The sequence below is a fragment of the Macaca thibetana genome, chromosome 3, assembly GCF_024542745.1.
Source record: "Macaca thibetana thibetana isolate TM-01 chromosome 3, ASM2454274v1, whole genome shotgun sequence".
NCBI classification, from domain to species: Eukaryota; Metazoa; Chordata; class Mammalia; order Primates; family Cercopithecidae; genus Macaca; species Macaca thibetana.
In genome coordinates, this window is record NC_065580.1 from 114,151,392 (window position 1) to 114,171,680 (window position 20,289).

Consider the following 20,289-nt stretch of genomic DNA (forward strand, 5'->3'; position numbering starts at 1 on the left):
CAGGGCCAATTTAATTTTCCCAGATGGGATTTAATTGCTTGGTGGCCCTTAGGTAAAGAGTATATTAGAAATCTCAAGCTTATTTATGCTCTGTCCCAATCTATTAACTAGTTGGAGATTATTTTTCAACAGGAAGTTGTACATTAAAACTCTTTTTTGTTTGTTTGTTTTTTTTTGTTGTTGTTGTTTTTTTTTTTTTTGAGACAGAGTCTCGCTCTGTCGCCCGGGCTGGAGTGCAGTGGCCGGATCTCAGCTCACTGCAAGCTCCGCCTCCTGGGTTCACGCCATTCTCCTGCCTCAGCCTCCCGAGTAGCTGGGACTACAGGCGCCCACCACCACGCCCGGCTAATTTTTTGTATTTTTTAGTAGAGACGGGGTTTCACCGTGTTAACCAGGATGGTCTCGATCTCCTGACCTCGTGATCCGCCCGTCTCGGCCTCCCAAAGTGCTGGGATTACAGGCTTGAGCCACCGCGCCCGGCCAAAACTCTTTTAAAAGGACTGAGAGATAGGTGCTCGGAGAGGAGAACATTTTTATACTTCCTTGCAAGGCAAATACAATATGAAGAGTTCCCTTCCTCCTCTAGCAAGTTATAAGGATGTTGGCGGCAACCACAATATTGTTTTTTTCTTTTTTGCTAAGGTCTTACTCTGTTGCCCAGGCTGGAGTGCAGTGGTGCAGTCATAGCTCACTGTAGCCTCAATCTCCCAAGCTCAAGCAGTCCTCCCACCTCAGACTTCCAAGTAGCTGGAACCACAGGTGTGCGCCACAACACCCAGCTAATTTAAAAATTTTTGTAAACAGTGTCTCTCTATGTTGCCCAGCCTGGTCTCAAACTCCTGGGCTCAAGTGATCCGCCTGTCTTGACCTCCCAAAGTGCTGGAATTACAGGCATGAGCCACCGTAACCAGCTGTATCTGGTCTGCTGTATCTGATCTGCTGTATATGTAGCTGTTTACTTGATGTTGGTTCTCTTTGAGCAGCTCCGTTAGCAATAGGAAATGGGCATGCAGGAAGCTCCTGCTCTTGTGGTCACTTTCGGATGGGCCCCTTCTCTGGCTATATCGTTGGGCACCTGAGCCACCATTCCTGAGGGCTTTCATTACAGAAAGGAGACCCTGGGGGACATGGCCTTGCATTTTTGCATAGTAAAGCCACTGATACATAGTAGAACCTCATTTCAAAATCTGTCTTCATCCTTGAAAATGGTAATGTGAGTACAAACCATTAATTTGTACCGTATTAAGTATGTGATGTGCATTATCTTAATCCATATGACAATCCTATAAAGTGGTATTCACCACCCCCATTATACAGATAAACTGAAGCTCAAAGACACGAGTGGCTTCACAGAGGTAATGTAGCGGTCATGAGACAGAGCTGGATTGGAGCTCAGCTCTCTAAGTGGCTAGAACTGTTGTGGGTGGCTGCTTAGTATTCTGTCCGAAGAACTAGGCTGGGCACAGTGGCTCATGCCTGTAATTCCAGCACTTTGGGAGGCTGAGGCAGGTGGATCACCTGAGATCAGGAGTTCGAGACCAGTCTGACCAACATGATGAAACACCATCTTTACTAAAGAAATACAAAAATTAGTCGGGCATGGTGGCACGCACCTATAATCTCAGCTACTTGAAAGGCTGAGAAAAATCGCTTTAACCCAGGAGACAGAGGTTGTAGTGAGCCGAGATCGCGCCACTGCACAGCCTAGGTGACAACGAGACTGTGTCTCAAAAACAAACAAACAAAAAAAAAAAACAAAAAAGAACTAGAGCAGACAGTAACCAGCCCTGGGGAAGTCTTTTTATTTTGTAAGTTTGATACTTAGGCCCTAGTGATTTCAAACCATATTGTCTATGAAAATTTTAATTTTTGTTTGGATTTATATATAACATTACTTTTTAAGAATATACTCATTGTTATTAGTCATTGTTTTCAGTGAATATCAAGGCCATAAGAAATGTTTTGTTTATAATGTAATGTAACAGATATGAAGTCTTTTAAACTTAGGTTATGTTTAAGATTTTGGCTGGAGGCAGACAGGAGCAGTATCTTGACCAAATGGATTTCTCACATCAATACTCTTTTTTATATTTATATATATATTTTTTGAGATAGGGTGTCACTCTGTCATCCAGGCTGGAATGCAGTGGTACAATTATGGCTCACTGCAGCCTCGAACTCCTCAGGCCCAGATGATCCTCCCACCTTAGCCTCCTGAGTAGCTGGGGCTGCAGGTGTGCACCACCACACCTGCCTAATTTTGTGTGTGTTTTTTGTAGAGACAGAGTCTTGCTATGTTGCCTAGGCTGGTCTTGAACTCCTGGGCGCAAGCCATCTGCTAGCCTTGGCGTCCCAAAATGCTGGTATTATAGGCATGAGCTACCGTACTCGGCCTTTTTAGGCTTACTGCAACCTCCACCTCCCAGGCTCAAGTGATTCTCTTGCCTCAGTCTCCTGAGCAGCTGTTACCAGCACCCGTCACCATGCCTAGGTAATTTTTGTATTTTTTTTTTAGTAGAGATGGGTTTTGCCATGTTGGCCAGGCTAGTCTCGAACTCCTGACCTCAAGTGATCCACCCACCTTGGTCTCCCAAAGTGCTGGGACTACAGGCATGAGCTACCACACCTGACCCCAGTACTCTTTTGAGTATACTTTTTTGTTCACAAGAGTAGGAAGACTAAGAAAACAGTTAACATTGTATCAATTTTCTTGATATTGAAATAGCTCAAAGGTATTACCATTTTCTCCATACCTTCACACCTTATTGCCACTTACACATCGGATAGTTATAAGAATACAGGCTTGTGGGGCTAAAATATCTTGATTCTTCTACTTTTACCAGACTACTTTAAATCATTAATTAAAAAGGATATATATGTATGTATATGTAGGTACATGTTGTGTGTGTGTGTATGTATGTATGTGTATCTACATATGTGTACATATATATATATTAGAAGCCTGAAACTTTTTTATTATCCTGTTTGGCTGGATTGACTGCTGTTTCCAGTAGAATGTTTTACTAAAACTGAATTTAATAAACAGGAAAAGACAGAGATGCTTTTATGATAGAGTTTAAATTCAGTCACCTGAGTTTTCATCAGTATCATTAATCATCTTGCCTGCCTACCACATAAGGCAAGGTCCCATTGTGCTGATCACTCAGCCACACCTTTTCACATCCCCGCCAGCCCCGGCCCAGGGTCCTGCTCTCCACCTGGCATTCTTCCTTCCCAGTTCCCACAATATTTGTGATTTCCCACAGCTGGCCCGTTGGAAGAAGAGCGGTTTGGCTTCCCTGCATTCAGTGGCATCTCTCGCCTGACCTGGCTGGTCTCCCTCTTTGGGGAGCTTTCTCTTGTGTCTGCCACTTTGGAAGAGCGAAAGGAAGATCAGTATATGAAAATGACAGTGTGTCTGGAGACAGAGAAGAAAAGGTAAGTCATGAGAAGCCATGAGGAGGAGGAAATTTAAGGACATCCTAGTACATTCGCAGGTATGATCCAAAGGGAGCCCCGAGGAGCTAGACCCTCACTCCCAGCTCCAGAAGGGCTGTCTACTTCTGCAGATGGAGTGCTGAGATTGCACTTGTGTTGCCTCATCTCATCCTCTCAGCAGCCCTGTGAGGTAAAGAAGGCAAACATAATCCCATCTGCCAGTCAGTAGACAGAGGCTTACAAAATGCCAGCAGGTTGCCTAAGTCACACAAGTCATTCATAGCAGATTTAGTAGTGGAAATTACGTTAACTTGGCTGGGCATGGTGGTTCAGGCCTGTAATCCCAGCACTTGGGGAGGCCAAGGGTGGTGGTTTATCACCTGAGGTCAGGAATTTGAGACCAGCCTGGCCAACATGGTGAAACCCCATCTCTACTAAAAATGCAAAAATTAACCGGGTGCGTTGGCGCACGCTTGTAGTCCCAGCTACTTGGCAGGCTGAGGCAGAATTGCTTGAACCTGGGAGGCAGAGGTTGCAATGAGCTGAGATCAGGCCACTGCATTTCAGCCTGGACAACAGAGCAAGACTCCTTCTTGAAAAAAAAAAAAAAAAAAAAAGAAAGAAAAAGAAATTATGTTAACTCTGTGACCTGATTTTTTTCCAGTGTTTTCTATGAAAGTTTTCAGGCATATTGTGAAGTTGAAAGAATTTTTCAGTAAACACCCGTCCACCTAGACTCTGCCATTAACACTGTACATGTTCCCTGCAGGGCCACACATTCACCCCTCGGTGGAGCCAGAGTGTGAGGTTCTGTGCTTCAGCTTTAGCATCCCATCACCCTGTCACACTGTTCCCAAAACATTCTGACTTATTTCTCATACCAAGTCTTTTTTAACAAAAACACATTCATAATTTTCCTCCCAAAGCACCTGGGCTCTGTCAATTATTTAGAACAGTAAGGGATTTAGAGTGTTTCTAGATGCCTTTCCAGAGAGGTGGGTCTCCTGGTAGTAAAAGAAGCAGATGTTGGGTATTTTAAAAAGAAAAAAGAATTTGAGTCCCTGAATGAAGCCTGATCCAGTCCATTTTGAGGAGTTTCTTCTTCGCTAGGAAAAGGCAGAGAGACCTGGCAGATGAAGGCAAAGCACATGGAACTCAGCAGTGCTGCCTATGGAATGACCAACAGTGGTGGCCCAGGCTCTAGTGTGGCCATGTGAGTGTTAGGATTGCAGCCATGGTCAGACCTGTACACAGACAGTTGTAGTACCCTGTAATTAGAGGTAAAGATACTGTAGGGTGCTGTAGGAGCACAGGGAAGGGGAACCTGTACTAGGTCAGCTCATGCTTCTGACGAGAGGCAGTGCCTTGTTTGGTCTTGAAGTTGAGTAGGAGTCAATGAGGAAGCAAGATGTGGGGGAGGCAGAGGCTGACTCTCTCTCTCTCTCTTTTTTTTTTTATGAGATAGAGTCTCCCTCTGTCACCCAGGCTAGAGTGCAGTGGTGCGATCTCAGCTCACTGCAACCTCCACCTCCCAGGTTCAAGCGATTCTCTTGCCTCAGCCTCCCGAGTAGCTGGGATTACAGGCGCCTGCCACCATGCCTGGCTCATTTTTGTATTGTTAGTAGAGATGAGGTTTCACCATGTTGGCCAGGATGGTCTCAAACTCCTGACCTCAAGTGATTTGCTCGCCTTGGCCTCTCAAAATGCCGGGATTACACACGTGAGCCACTGCACCTGGCCCTGACTCTCATTTTTTGCACAGGAGAGGCAAGTATCAGATGAGGGGTGGGGACAGAAAGCAGTTAATATAATATAATAATAACTTCTTAAAATCATAGTACTTTCCATGTCCCAAACTGCAGTTTTAAAAAATTTTTTATCTCCTTATTTATTTATTTTGAGACCGGATTATGGGACTGGCTGATTTTCGTATTTTTGGGTAAGATGGGTTTTTGCCATATTGTCTAGGCTGGTCTCAAACTCCTGGGCTCAAACGATCCACCCACATCAGCCTCCACGCCTGGCCACAAATTGCATTTTTATCTCACAGTGTCACAGCAGGATAGGTAAAGCTGTATACTTATTACCATTACTTATTTTTACTAGTAAGGAAATTGAGGTACAAGAAAGATCTTGACATTCTGCATTCCCTCAAATCCCAAGATTCCATATTATTTATAAGGACACGAGACGCCGGAAACGGTGGCTCACGCCTGTAATCCCAGCACTTTGGGAGGCTAAGGCAGTTGGATCACCTGAAGTCAAGAGTTCAAGACCAGCCTGGCCAACATGGTGAAACCTCATCTCTACTAAAAATACAAAAATTAGCCAAGCATGGTGGCAGGTGCCTGTAAACCCAGCTACTGGGGAGCCTGAGGCAGGAGAATCACTTGAACCTGGAGGCAGAGGTTGCAGTGAGCCGAGACTGCACCACTGCACTCCAGCCTGGGCAACAAGAGCAAACATCTCAAAAAAAAAAAAAAAAAGGACATGAGAAATTTTCTTAGGAAGACTATGTAGAATACCTCGTTTATTTTTATTCGGTGTCAAAATAAAGCACTAAATAAATTGCATTAAAATTAATCTTTGTTACCATCTCCTAGAACATTTGCTAGACTGCACTATGAGCTTTTAAAACTAGTCATGGGAGGCCAGGTGCGGTGGCTCACGTCTGTAATCCCAGCAGTTTGGGAGGCCAAGGCAGGTGGGTTACCTGAGGTCAGGAATTCAAGACTAGCCTGGCTGACGTGGCAAAACCCCATCTCTACTAAAAATATTTTTTAAAAAGTAGCCAGACATGGTGGCAGGCGTGTGTAATCCCAGCAACTTGGAAGGCTGAAGCAGGAAAATAGCTTGAACCCAGAAGGCGGAGGTTGCAGTGAGTCAAGACTGCACCACTGCGCTCCAGCCTGGGCGACAGAACAAGGCTCCATCCCAGAAAAAAAAGAAAAAAAAAGTCACTGAAGGAATTCCCCTGCTTGATGGCAAAATTAAATAAAAGACTTTTTGGCTGTGAGGTTGACACAGTCACCCACAGCCTCTGGGAGGCTAGTGACTGCAAGGAGGATGGGTACCTGACAAGGACCTGTTACCAGGCGGTCTGGTGCCAGCAAGCACCCACTTGTGCTCTTGTGTAATCTCTAACATGATTCTTTTGTCTTCTGTCTTTGCAGTCCACTGTCATGGATTGAAGAAAAAGGGCCTGGTTTAAAACGAAACAGATATTTAAGCTTCCATTTCAAGTCTGGGTCCCTGGAGAATGTGCCAAATGTAGGAGTGAATAAGAATATATTTCTGAAAGATCAAAATATATTTGTCCAGAAACTCTTGGGCCAGTTCTCTGAGAAGGAACTGGCTGCTGAAAAGAAACGCATCCTGCACTGCCTGGGGCTTGCAGAAGAAATCCAGAAATATTGCTGTTCAAGGAAGTAAGAAGAGGAGGTGATGCAGCACTTCCAAGATGGCACCAGAGTTTGGTTCTTCTCAAGAGTTGACCATTATCTCTATTCTTACAATTAAACATGTTGGGGAAACAAGAATCTTATTGTTATGAGCTGTGTTGGGATATTTGGGGTTAGGGGCTATGCAGTGGGGACAAGGCGAGAATGAACTCGTTGATTGAGCTGAACTAAATGCTTTGTAAGTCTGATTTCACTTACTCCTCCTAACAGCCCTATGAGATGGGTACTAGCAGACTTTTTTTTTTTTGAGACCTAGTCTCACTCTGTCACCCAGGCTGAGTATAGTGGCACCATCTCGGTTCACTGCAGCTTCCACCTCCTGGGTTCAAGCAGTTCTTCTGCCTCAGCCTCCCAAGGAGCTGAGGATTACAGGCACATGCCACCACGCCTGCCTAATGTTTGTATTTTTAGTAGAGACGAGGTTTCGCCACATTGGCCAGGCGGGTCTCGCTCGAACTCCCAACCTCAGGTAATCCACCTGCCTCAGCCCCTCCCAAAGTGCTGGGATTACAGGCATGAGCCACCATGCCTGGCACCAGGTCTCTTTTCACCGTATGCTAGAAAATGTTGTTGGAACAGAACCCTCTGAGATGATGGAGCCACTGCCCTTCTACTCTTGTGTTCTCAGCTGCCCTCTCTACCCTGGGGGTTGCTGCTGCTGCTGGAGCCCACACAGGCCATGTGCCACTGTGGCATTTCCTAAGCACTCCTGCCTCTGAAAGTGGCACCCCATGCCCCAGTCACAGTTCTTTCAGAGTGTCACAGAAGGAAATAATCCAAATGTATTCCTCAGCAATCTGTCCCTCTGTCCAATTTGAAGAAAAAAAAAAGCCCTTAATCCCACTGTACTAATGCTCCTAAGTGTTGGGGGATCCTCCAGGAGGGCCTTGTGTCTCCAGGCAAGAGTCAACACAGCGGTGCCCTTTGCCCCTCAGCCCCTCCCTGTGGCAGCAGTGACACAGTGCCTGTCTGGTGAAGCTGGAAGAGGAACTAAGCACATGACACCCAGCCACCCTCTCCCTCTGAACCGACATCCTTAGGATGCGCTGGAGCTTGTCCACGTGGCAGATGACTGAGGCAGACTCCTCCTCTGCAAGTAGATGACCTGCAGCTGTGATGAGGAATTGAGTTACCCTAAGACAGGGCAGTTACCCTAAGACAGAGCCTAAGAGTTAACTTAAGACAGAGTTACCCTACGAGCCTAAGACAGAGTTACCCAAAGGTGGAGCCTAAGAGTTACCCTAAGACAGAGTTACCCTGCAGGGAGCCAGAGGCCCGTGGGATGTGACCAACTCAGCATTCCGCTGGAGGCTATATGATCAAACAGCAAACTGTTTATCATGAATGCAGGATGTGGGCAAACTCACACTGCCTTGCCACCAAAAGGTTTGCTGAGGGACATCACTCCCTGGCGCCAGGCTCCTGGAAGTTATCTATTGAGAAATCTAGTGCCTATTATTCAAAGGATGCAGTCCCACAAGCCTGCTGTGAACCAAACGACTGACCGACAATTACCCGACAACCATCCTCCCCCTTTATCTCTTTCGCCTAATAAATACAGAGGGCTGTGTAAAGCTCAGGGCCCTTGTCCACTAGAGGCAAGATGCCCCTGACCCCTTCTTCCAAATACACTCTTTTGTCTCTTGTCTTTTATTCCCGCATTCGCCCCCCTTTGTTCAGTCCCCCAAGGTCTATGCAGATTACAAGTGGCGCCCCAAACAGCAACAGGATCAGGTACTCGGCATAGTGGCATCTGAAAACACAGGACTTCGAGGACATGAATGAAGAAGGTCTGCTGGAGCAGAGGAACTGAAATTGACAAGGCGAATGGGGACCCCGAAACGAATCTGCAGCAGCAGATAGAAGGTCAGTGCCCTAAAGAGGTACTGATCAGTGCCATAAAGAGGTACTGGGAGCAGTGCTTTAAAGAAATACTGGAAATAGGAAGTTTTCTGAATCAGAGTAATAAGGGGAAGAATTTGTCTATTGAGGAAAAACGTTATGTGCAGTTGCTTAAAGTTCTGTTGAGACAGTCTGGAGCTCAGGTTAATTTGCAGACACGAACTAACCTCCTGCAGGAGCCATAAAAGGTTATTGCGCATAACCCATGGTTTCCACAGGCAGACACTCTTGATGTGGAAAATTGGGATAAAGCAGGAGAAGGATTAAAACAGGCTCATCAAAAAGGTCTTAGCTGATTCTTCTGTTTTCTCCACTTAGAGTTTAGTTCGTACTGTACTTCTACCATTATCTTCTTCTTATTCTGTGGGACAGCAGGCTGAATCTAAAAATCTGAAAGAATCTGTTGTCCCACCAACAGCTCCAGTTGAAAATAAAAAACAGGAGAGGGAGGATACAAATTGGCCTATACTGCCTCCCCCAATTGCAGAAACATCCGTATCGCCTCCTTCGGTAGCAGAAATAGAAACCCCAATACAAAGAATTTTACACTGCTGTCATACCTGGAGAGCCCCTAGGACCTTGCACTTTTCCTATTTCCGTAAGGCCTGATCGAAATAATCCACAGCAGTTTATTCACAAACACACCACACTAGAATTTCAGTTGTTGAAGGAATTGAAAACTAATGTGGTCAGTAACGGAGTACAAAGCCCATGGTTCCCAGAGGAAGGAATGCTAGATGTAGAACTCTGGGAACAAGTGGGGAGAAATCTTTTTTTTTTTTTTTTTTTTTGAGACAGAGTCTCGCTCTGTCGCCCAGGCTGGGTGCAGTGGCCGGATCTCAGCTCACTGCAAGCTCCGTCTCCCGGGTTTACGCTATTCTCCTGCCTCAGCCTCCCGAGTAGCCAGGACTACAGGCGCCTGCCACCTTGCCCGGCTATTTTTTTTTTTTTTTTGTATTTTTTAGTAGAGATGGGGTTTCACCATGTTAGCCAGGATGGTCTCCATCTCCTGACCTCGTGATCCGCCCGTCTCGGCCTCCCAAAGTGCTGGGATTACAGGCTTGAGCCATCGCGCCCGGCTGTGGGGAGAAATCTTAAACAACATCAGGTGCAAAGGCATCAAGTCCCAGTAAAATCTTTAATGTTATGGGCTTTAATTAGAGCAGCCCTGGCTCAGTTACACACAGAAGAGCCTAAAAAGAGGAAGGAGGAGAAAATGTCACCTGCCTTATCACCTCCTCTTCCCCCAACCCCAATATCACCAGGCCAAAATAACAGGAAACAGAGGTCTTACCTAAGCCTCCTCCTCCAATAGATAGGAAAAAGGACAGAGGATATGCCACAGCCATCAGTCTGTTAGATATGAGTTCTAAATTTCTTTTCAAAGAATCAGTGTCAGTATGTTCAATTCTTTGCCTTCTACTTTTACTTAACTTCCTTGTAAAGCAATCTTTTTCAATTACCTGCTCCACCCTGACTCATTCCAATTTCCTGCTCTGCCATAACCATTTTTCCCGCCAAACCACTCACCGCCATCACTCTCTTGAAATTAGCCAACTGGAGTAAATTTAGCCTGTGTGGTCTAACCCTAGCCAATAGGGGAATGACACAGCAGCAGGGGCCATGTGCATCAGGGATAAGACCCCCTTCCCCTACCTTGTCTGAGTGTACGCTCACCATTGCTCCATCTGTAAGGGTGCACCCTTCTATAGAAGTACATTGACTTGCTGAGAATTAAAAAGAAAATGTTATATTCTAGTGCTATTTCTTTTGCGGCACCGAAATTTTACTTATAACAATTTGGGGGCTTGCCTGTAATTACATTCCCCTCCAGGGGCCGTCTCAGCTCCTCTCTCATGAGGAGGCACGCCCCACCCCTTTGTGGTGGCCTCAAGGGTGAGAAATTAGGACCCACCCAGTGCAAGGAATAACCAGAGCTCTCAGCAACGTGGAAAGAAACTGGCCAGCAACCTAGCTTAAAGGATTCTCCATAAGGGCCATGCAAGTCTGTGCATGGACCAAGGAAAAGATACTATGGGAACCAGTAAAGTATTTCCTTGGTGGTCAGGGCCAAGGTAAGAAAGCTGCGGGAGGGGTCGGGGCGGGGGCGATGAAGTACTCCTTGGTCAGGGAGGCATAGAGGTTAAAAAGAGGCAAGACATCCCCATTGGGGGGGGGGTTGAACCTCACACAAACCCCAGTAGTAGAAAAGGCAAGAAATTTCCAGTGGGGGAAATTGAGCCTCACCCCAAAAGGCAAGAAATTTCCAGTGGGGAAATTGAGCCTCACCTTATAAGGCAAGAAATTTCCAGTGGGGGAACTGAGCCTCACTCCAAAAGGCAAGAAGTTTCCAGTAAGGGAAGTTGAACCTTGAACCTTAACCCAAAACCATCAAGATGGGAAATACCCCAAGCAAGACAGGGAGCAAGAGAAATAAAGATGGTAACAAAGATATCCCCCTGGATAGCCCCCTAGGTCCCATGGTAAAATACTGGAAGGATAATGAAAGGACTAAACATAGGAAAAAGCAACAAATGATAAAAAATATTGCTGTTTTACTTGGACTCAGGGACCCACCCTCAAATCCTCGATCTTCTGGCCAAAGTTTGTGTCAAATGAGGATGTAATGCGTCAGCTTCTAATCCGATATGTTAATGATAAAAGTCCAGTATCTCAAGAAGAATTAGGCTATGCCCTTTGCTGAAGGCAAGGACCTGCTCTCCTTTTGCCCTTAAAAACAAGTAGGGAAGAACCCAATTTGGCACCTCAAAATGAAAAGTCAGAGGAGCCAGTTCTCATGCCTAAAAGTTCCAGCGCACAGGATCCCCTAGACTATCTTTTCCCGTTCAGTGTCCCCAATCTTTCCCCTCAGACAGCCACTGCCGCCTCAGATCCTGTTCCAAATCCCCCCCTCCACTCACGTTATCCCTCCTCCTTATAACCCTGACTCTTGGGAATTACCGTCCCACCAGCCTGTTCCCTCCCAACCTAAATACCCCTCTCTAAAAGGACTCCAGTGTGAGGTAGAACAATGTAAAAAAGAATATTCAGAATTTCCCATTTCCCTCCGTATCTAAGGGTTCAGCCCTGACCCTCTTCCCTTTGAAAGAGGTACCACAACGGGGGTGGGGCGGCATTGGCTTTGTAAATGCTCCCTTAACAAGTTCAGAAGGCTAGAATTTTAAAAAGGAGCTTAAACCGCTACTAGATGACGCTTAGGGAGTGGCAGACCAAATTGACCAAATCTTAGGACCTCAGTTATAAACTTGGATTGAGTTAATGTCCATCTTGGGCATCCTCTTTTCAGGGGAAGAAAGAGTAGCTCCACTCCTGCTGGTTCCTCCCCTAGGGGAAGGGGAAGGAGAGGGGAGAACAGTAGCATACATGGCTGGCAGAGGCAGGGAAAGAACAGCAGAGAGGAAAGTAGCAGGGAGAGAAAGAGAGAGGGGGGAAAGAGAGACAGAGAGAAAGAGAGACAGACAAATTAAAACCTCGAATTGGCTCGTATAAAAAATCCTTATACGAAAGCTATGGGTTGTAAGTGGCCTCAGTGCTTTTGGGCTACGCCTTTGTTTACACTGACAACAAGGTGGTATTGGAGTGTTATAGCGTCATGGAGAAGACCTTCAATTACCAATTCGAGGTTTTTAATTTACCGCGGCTTTTAAAGGAATAGGGTACATTGGTTTCTCTTTACTGCTTCTATCTCTCTCTTTCTCTGACTTTGTCTCTTTCTCTCTCTCTTTGACTCCCTCTTTGTCTATGTCTCTTCCTGTCTCTCTCTGCCTCTCTCTCTCTCTCTCTCTCTGACTCCCTCTTTCTTCTGCTAGGAAAACAGTTGCCGCTACAGATTAAATGCATTTGAGCGTGTTTTCCTAGCAGAAGAAAGTAGAAAAATAGCTTTTAGAGGAAACCTCGTTGTGAGCGCACCTCACCAGTTCAGAACTATCCTAAGTCAAAAAAAAAAAAAGGATGATTTAACGTTAACCACTGAAAATTCCCTTAACCCAGAAGTTTTCCTAATAGGGCATCTAAATCTTAATTACCATATAAAGGTCTAATCTTGTGGCCTTAGACAGTCTAGTCCACAGACATAAAGGAAGTTCGCTTTGGAAAAGAATGGTTATCATCTTTGAAAAAAAAGGCGGGCCAGGCGCGGTGGCTCAAGCCTGTAATCCCAGCACTTTGGGAGGCCAAGACGGGTGGATCACGAGGTCAGGAGATCGAGACCATCCTGGCTAACACGGTGAAACCCCGTCTCTACTAAAAAATACAAAAAAAAAAAAACTAGCCGGGCGAGGTGGCGGGCGCCTGTAGTCCCAGCTACTCGGAGGCTGAGGCAGGAGAATGGCGTGAACCCGGGAGGCGGAGCTTGCAGTGAGCTGAGATCCGGCCACTGCACTCCAGCCTGGGCGACAGAGCGAGACCCCGTCTCAAAAAAAAAAAAAAAAAAGAAAAAGAAAAAAAGGCGGGGGCAGAATTGATGTAAAAAAAGTGTTACATGATAAATTCTTGTCCTGAAATAAATTAACTGGTTGTTTAAAAAAATAAATGTATGTAATAAATCAAAAAGTTGAGGCATGTCGAAGAATTGTCTGCGAAAGTTGTGAAAGAGAAAAATGTTATAAAAAAAGAATTTATGCAAGAAATGTTGTATAATTTAAAAGTAACTAGGCCTCCAGAATGTAAAACTATTGAAAAAGAAAAAAAAAACCAGTTTATATGCAAGGTGTATAAGGAAAGTAAAATATACCTTTGGTAGAAGGATTATAAGGAGGCATAAGAATGTAAATTTTTACCTACATTAAAAGGTTAAAAAAATTATTGTTTTAAAGGTTTAAGCAAGTTTTAAAACATTAGTTGTAAAGAAAATTTTGTGTGTAAACATATTAGCTAAAGTTAAAGGGGTATCATCCAGTTTTTCTGTGAACTGGACATTAAAGTAAAAACACAACAGATTTTTCTTAAAGCACTAACCTGCTCTTTAATGAAGATTATAAAAGGTTAAAAAGAGTCTATAAAAATCTTACCTTATGGTCCAACATTAAAAGCTGAATAAATATGTACACAAAGTTTTATTAAAACTAACACACCAATATAAAGGTTAAATTTAGTTTATTTGGTATAAAAACCATACAGGAAGCATTGTCAAATATAAAATGGTGTTTGGCTTCTTTGGTCCAAAAACTAATAAAAATAGGTGCTAAAGGAAATTTCTCAGCAGAAAGGAACCAAGGACTATAAAGTCCACTGCTGATGTCGCCACATTTAAAACAAAAGGTCAATTTCTTAGAAATTATATATTTGGTTTATCTTCCACTTCCCTTTCCCTCAAAACTAAAAGTCTTTTAGCACAGGTACCACCCCTAGAATTTCCGGTAAACCGGTACCAGCCTGAAGATCACGGTCTCATCAAAGGGTGAAAAGAAAGGAAACTTGAGCCAGCCTAGGGAGGACCCTACCTTGTGCTGCTAACCACCGTGACTGCTGTTCGTATAGCGAAGAAAGGATGGACTCATCACAACCGAGTCAAGAAAGCACTACCCCCTCCAGAGTTTTGTGCCATAGTCCCAGGGGAAAACCTTACCAAACTAAAGCAAAGAAAAATTTAACTCTCTTTCATCTATTCTATTAGTCTTTCTTCTTTCCTCACTCTATTGCTAACTATCTAGTTATTAACATAACCAAGTCAATTTTGCCTCAAACGATTGCATTTAATGCTTGTCTTGTTATACTTGTGGGGTCTTGCCAAGTCAAAGAGAGCTCTCTACTTCAGAAAAGTACCTCTGGCCCTCCTGACTCTCCTTAGACTGGACATTAGTAAATTAGAACAATTTAATCCCGGGAAATTTCAATAAAGACTGCAGTGTCAACCAAGAGTCTTGCTCCCCAATGTAAAGCTTTTATGCCGTAATTGGTCCAACATTCTGTGGACCACTAAAGAGCAAGGATGGACTGCCCCAACTGGTTGTTGTAATTTCCTAAAATAATACATTCATTTTACTAGAGGATCATAGAAGTTAAAGACTTAAAACAAACTTTGGCAATTAAGACAGGATACCAAGATGCAAATGCCGGTTGGAATGGATCAAATATTCCATCCACATGTTAAACAAAAGCAATTGTTATGCTCGTGCACATGGCAGGCCAGAGGCCCAGACTGTCCCCTTTCTACTAAGGTGGTCCTCCAGTCGAGCTGGTGTGGGCTGCATGGTAGCTCTTTTCCAGGATTCTACAGCCTGGAGTAATAAGTCATGCCAAGCTCTCTCTGTTATATCCCAAGGTCTGGCACCCTGCAGGTCAGCCCCAAAGGGCCATCCAACCTCCATCTCCCAACACTAAGTTTACTTCGTGTCTCTCACGACAGGGAGGAAACTCAGCATTCCTTGGAGACCTGAAGGGATACAGTGAGCTTAAGAATTTTCAAGAGCTTATCAATCAGTCAGCCCTTGTTCATCCCCGAGCGGATGTGCAGTGGTATCGTGGTGGACCTTTACTGGGCACTCTGCTAAATAACTGGAGTGGCATTTGTGCTTTAGTCCAATTGGCTATCCCTTTCACCCTGGCATTTCATCAACCAGAGGGAGGAAAAATAAGACATCGTAAAGCGAGAGAAGCCCCTTATGGGTCTTTTGACTCTCACGTCTATTTAGACGCTATTGGAGTACCACAGGGAATACCAGATCAATTTAAAACTTGAAATCAAATAGCTGCAGGATTTGAGTTGATATTTTGGTGGGTGACAGTTAATAAAAATATAAATTGGATAAAATACATCTATTACAACCAACAGCAATGAGCTTTTCATGAGTTAAAAGAAAAACTAATGTCAGCCCCAACCCTGGGGCTACTTGACCTGACAAAACCCTTTACACTCTGTGTCAGAAAGAGAAAAAATGGCAAGTGGAGTTTTAACCCAGACTGTGGGGCCCTGGGCAAGGCCAGTGGCCTATCTCTCAAAACAACTAGATGGGGTTTCCAAAGGCTGGCCCCCATATCTAAGGGCCCTGGCAGCAATGGCCCTGTTAGCACAAGAAGCAGATAAACTAACCCTTGGGGAAAACCTGAATATAAAGGCCCCCCATGCTGTGGTAACTTTGATGAATACCAGAGGACATCATTGGCTAACAAATGCCAGATTAACCAAGTACCAAAGCTTGCTATGTGAAAATCCCCACATAATCATTAAAGTTTGCAACACCCTAAACCCCGCCACCTTGCTGCCAGTATCAGAGAGCCCAGTTGAATACAACTGTGTAGAAGTATTGGACTCAGTTTATTCTAGCGGCCCCAACCTCCGAGGCCATCCTTGAACATCAGTAGACTGTGAACGGTATGTGGGAGGGAGCAGCTTCGCCAGCCCCTGCAAAGTGACTCTGAAGAAGACAACAAGCCCTGCTCCAGTCACACCCAGAAGCTGACTGGTCCACGCAGAGCCAAAGCATGAGAAAACTCATTGCGGGGCTCATTTTCCTTAAAATGTGGACTTGTACAGTAAGGACTTCAACTGACCTTCCTCAGACTGAGGACTATTCCCAGTGTATACATCAAGTCACTCAGGTAAGACAAAAAGTTGCTACAGTCTCATTATTTTATGGTTATACGTTTACCAGGACTCTAAAAAGAACTTGTTTGTATAATGCTTTTCTATGCAAGGTATGCATGTGTTATGACCCATCTGAACCTCCCATGACCACAGTTTTTGAAATAAGATTAAGGACTGAGGATTGGTGGGGGCGCATAAATGATATGAGTAAAGTGTTAGCCAAAACAAAAGGAAAAGGGGTGCCCAAACAAGTCACCTTTTTAATGTCTGTGCTATCATTAATAGTAATAAGTTAGAAATAAAATGTAGTTCTCTTAATTAGGAAAAAGGCTATATGGCAGAAAAAAAAGTACATTTGTCATGAATTAGGACTGTGTGGAAATAAATGTGGATACTGGTCTTGTATCATTTAGGCTACTTGGATAAAAAATGAAAAGGATCCTGTCCACCTTCAGAAAGGGAAAAGTGGCCCTTCCTGTACCAGTGGTCAGTGTAACCCCTTAAAACTAGTAATAACCAATCCCCTTGATCCTCGCTGGAAAAAAGGGGAGTGTGTAACCCTAGGAATCGATGGGACTGGACTGGATCCTCGAGTAAATATCGTGGTTTGAGGAGAAGTTTATAAACGCTCTGCTGAGCCAGTATTTCAAACCTTCTATGATGAACATAATGTGCCAGTACCAGAAATTTCGGGAAAAACAATAAATTTGTTTTTGCAATTAGCTGAGCATGTAGCCCAGTCTCTCAATGTCACTTCATGTTATGTATGTGGGGGAACTGTAATGGGAGATCAATGGCCATGGGAAGCCTGAGAATTAGTACCTACAGACCCAGTTCCTGATGAATTCCCAGCTCAAAAGAATCACCCTGATAACTTCTGGGTCCTAAAACCTCAATCATTAGACAATACTGTGTAGCAAGAGTATTGTTGTCTTCCCACTTCCTGTGGGAAGACTCAGCTGCCTTGGGCAAAAACTGTATAATAGTACTACAAAAAGAGCCACCTAGTGCAGTTCAAACCACACTAAGAAAAATCCATTTAGTAAATTTCCAAAGTTGCAAACCGTGTGAACCCACCCGGAGTCCCACCGGGACTGGACAGCCCCCACGGGATTATACTGGATATGTGGGCATACAGCTTACACCAAATTACCCAACCAGTGGGCAGGTAGTTGTGTTATTGGCACTATTAAACCATCTTTCTTCCTACTGCCCATAAAGACAGGCGAGCTCCTGGGCTTCCCTGTCTATGCTTCCCACGAAAAGAGCAGCATAGCTATAGGAAACTGGAAAGATGATGAATGGCCCCCTGAGAGAATCATACAATATTATGGGCCTGGTACTTGGGCACAAGACTGCTCGTGAGGATACTGGACCCCCATTTACATGCTCAACCGAATCATACAGTTACAAGCTCTCTTAGAAATAATCACTAATAAGACTGGCAGAGCCTTGACTATTCTGGCCCAGCAAGAAACTCAGATGAGAAATGCTATCTATCAAAATAGATTGACTCTCAACTACTTGCTAGCAGCTGAAGGAGGGGTCTGTAGGAAATTTAACCTTACTAATTGCTGTCTACACATAGTTGATCAAGGGCAAGTAGTTGAAGACATAGTTAGAGATATGACAAAACTGGCACATGTGCCCATGCAAGTGTGGCATGGATTTGATCCTGAGCCCACGTTTGGAAAATGGTTCCCAGCACTAGGAGGATTTAAAGCTGTTATAATAGGAGTCATAATTGTAATAGGAACCTGCTTACTGCTCCCTTGTTTGCTACCTGTGCTTCTTCAAATGATAAAAAGCTTCATCACTACCTTAGTTCACCAGAATGCTTTAGCACAAGTGTACTATGTGAATCACTATCGATTTGTCTTGCAAGAAGATATGGGTAGTGAGAATGAAAGTGAGAACTCCCACTAATGAGTGAAGTTCTCAAAGAGGGGGAATAAGGGAGGAAACCACCCCTCATATTGTCTTATGCCCAATTTCTGCCTCCAAAGAAAGAAGTAAAAACTAAAAGGCAGAAATGAAATCCACAGGCAGACAGCCCAGCGCCATACCCTGGGCCTGGGAGTTAAAGATCGACCCCTGACCTAATCAGTTATGTTATCTATAGATTACAGTATAGATTACAGACATTGTATAGAAAAGCACTGTGAAAATCCCTGTCCTGTTCTGTTCTGTTCTAATTACTGGTACATGCAGCCTCCAGTCACATACCCCCTGCTTGCTCAATCACGACCCTCTCACATGGACCCCCTTAGAGTTGTGAACCCTTAAGAGGGACAGGAATTGCTCACTCAGGGAGCTCGGTTTTTGAGATGTGAGTCTTGCCAATGCTCCCGGTCAAATAAAGCCTTTCCTTCTTTAACTCAGTGTCTGAGGGGTTTTGTCTGCAGCTCGTCCTGCTACAGTTAAATTAAAAGGTAAAAATGTTGTGTCCTTCTCAGAAAGTGAAGAAAAGTTGCTTGTAAGTGTAGTGAAAACTTATGCATGAATGACTATCTTAACCCACTGATTACAGATAGTCTTTGATTTGTACTTGCTAAGAGTTCTCCAGCTAGTGAGTCCCCAGCTAGTGAGTCACCGTTTTCAAGACTGTTTGCTAGATTAAACTCCATAAACTTGGCCAGCCTGAAAACTCAATTACAAGATTTAAGCTATTCTGCCTGTGGCTTTAAGCACATGGTTAAAGTTTATTATTTAAGTCTCTGCTTCTAGAGATGCTTTCAGATTTTCTTTTTAAACTTCTTGTTACTTATTTCAGCTTGCCATCTTAATGATTAATGCAGTCAATTGCTAAGTTATGACCCTGATATGATCAGGATTCCTTTAAGTAAAAGGCAATTTGAAGTGGTATTGCACTCCCCCATACTTAATGCTTTAACACTGTTGACTGATAGGTCTGGTAAAGATGGAAAAGTGTCTCTCTAGTAGAGACCACATAATTCAATCATTTGATCTCAGTTTACTAGCCCCAGTGAGCTAAAGTTACTCTGTTTATTTATTAAAGAATTTTCACAACCTTAAACTCACCCTGGACTTTCCAGCCATACGTTGCAGGTTACAAGTGGCGTCCCAAACAGCGACAGGATCGGGTGCTCTGTATTACCCTAAGACAGAGTTAACCTAAGACAGAGCCAAACCTATTTGGCTGCAGATCCCCACATTCCCCAACAAACTTTACCATAAAACTATTTTTTAAAACTTCATCTCTCTGTCTCTCTCTTGCATCTATAGCTTAATTGGTCCCCAAAATTGGAAGGAGAGAAAAAAATGTTCCTTATTGGACCTTGAAATCCCAAAAATATACTTCACGATCCTCCACCTCAAGGAATCAAGTCAAAAATTTTTAAGTATTACACTTTAGTCAATGACACCTGAGTTCCTCCAGAAAAGGCTTGTTTTTGGAAAATCCCTTGATAACCCAGTCAATTAGTTGTAACATCGGAGATGGAGGTGTAAAGGGAGTAAGAGGCCCAAGAGAGCTAAACTTCTGCACAGGCTGGAGTGCAGTGGAGTGATCTCTGCTCACTGTAACCTCAAATTTGTGGGCTCAAGCAATCCTCCTGCCTCAGCCTCCCAAGTAGCTAGGGCTATAGGCCACCCCAGCTAATTGTTTTTTATAGAGACGGTCTCAAACTCCTGGGCTCAAGTGATTGTCCCACCTTGGCATCCCAAAGTGCTGAGATTACAGGCATGAGCCACCATGCCCGGCCTACAAAGAGATTTTTAAAGGCTTAAACTAGGGAGAGTTTTTTCTAGGCAGGTCAGGGGAGACTTCCCTAAAGAATGTGCTAAAACCTGAAGATCGATGAGTTTCAGCAGGTGCCGGTGGGCAAGGGATGGGGAGAGCAGTCCAGGTAGAGGGACTAGCATGTGCAGAAGCCCTGTGTACAGCCACATCTGAGGCCAGCTCTTTCCCTGAATGTAAGA

General features: G+C 44.3%; 3 protein-coding genes across 3 annotated transcripts in view; 2 read left to right on the forward strand and 1 right to left on the reverse strand.

Annotated features, from left to right (window-relative positions):
• The window catches only part of BLVRA (biliverdin reductase A), a 44,830-nt gene extending 37,853 nt beyond the window's left edge, over positions 1–6,977 (forward strand). Inside the window, exons 7-8 of the mRNA XM_050783434.1 lie at positions 3,267–3,438; positions 6,612–6,977. Coding sequence (XP_050639391.1) covers positions 3,267–3,438; positions 6,612–6,870 — 431 coding nt within the window. The 3' untranslated portion in view covers positions 6,871–6,977. The remainder of the gene's footprint in view (positions 1–3,266; positions 3,439–6,611) is intronic.
• LOC126950193 (cytochrome c oxidase assembly factor 1 homolog) overlaps positions 1–11,711 on the reverse strand; it is a 171,321-nt gene extending 159,610 nt beyond the window's left edge. The window contains exon 1 of the mRNA XM_050783471.1: positions 11,707–11,711. The gene's annotated coding sequence lies outside the window, so the exon portion shown is untranslated. The remainder of the gene's footprint in view (positions 1–11,706) is intronic.
• UBE2D4 (ubiquitin conjugating enzyme E2 D4 (putative)) overlaps positions 1–20,289 on the forward strand; it is a 210,591-nt gene that overhangs the window by 62,591 nt on the left and 127,711 nt on the right. The gene's annotated exons all lie outside the window — the stretch shown is intronic.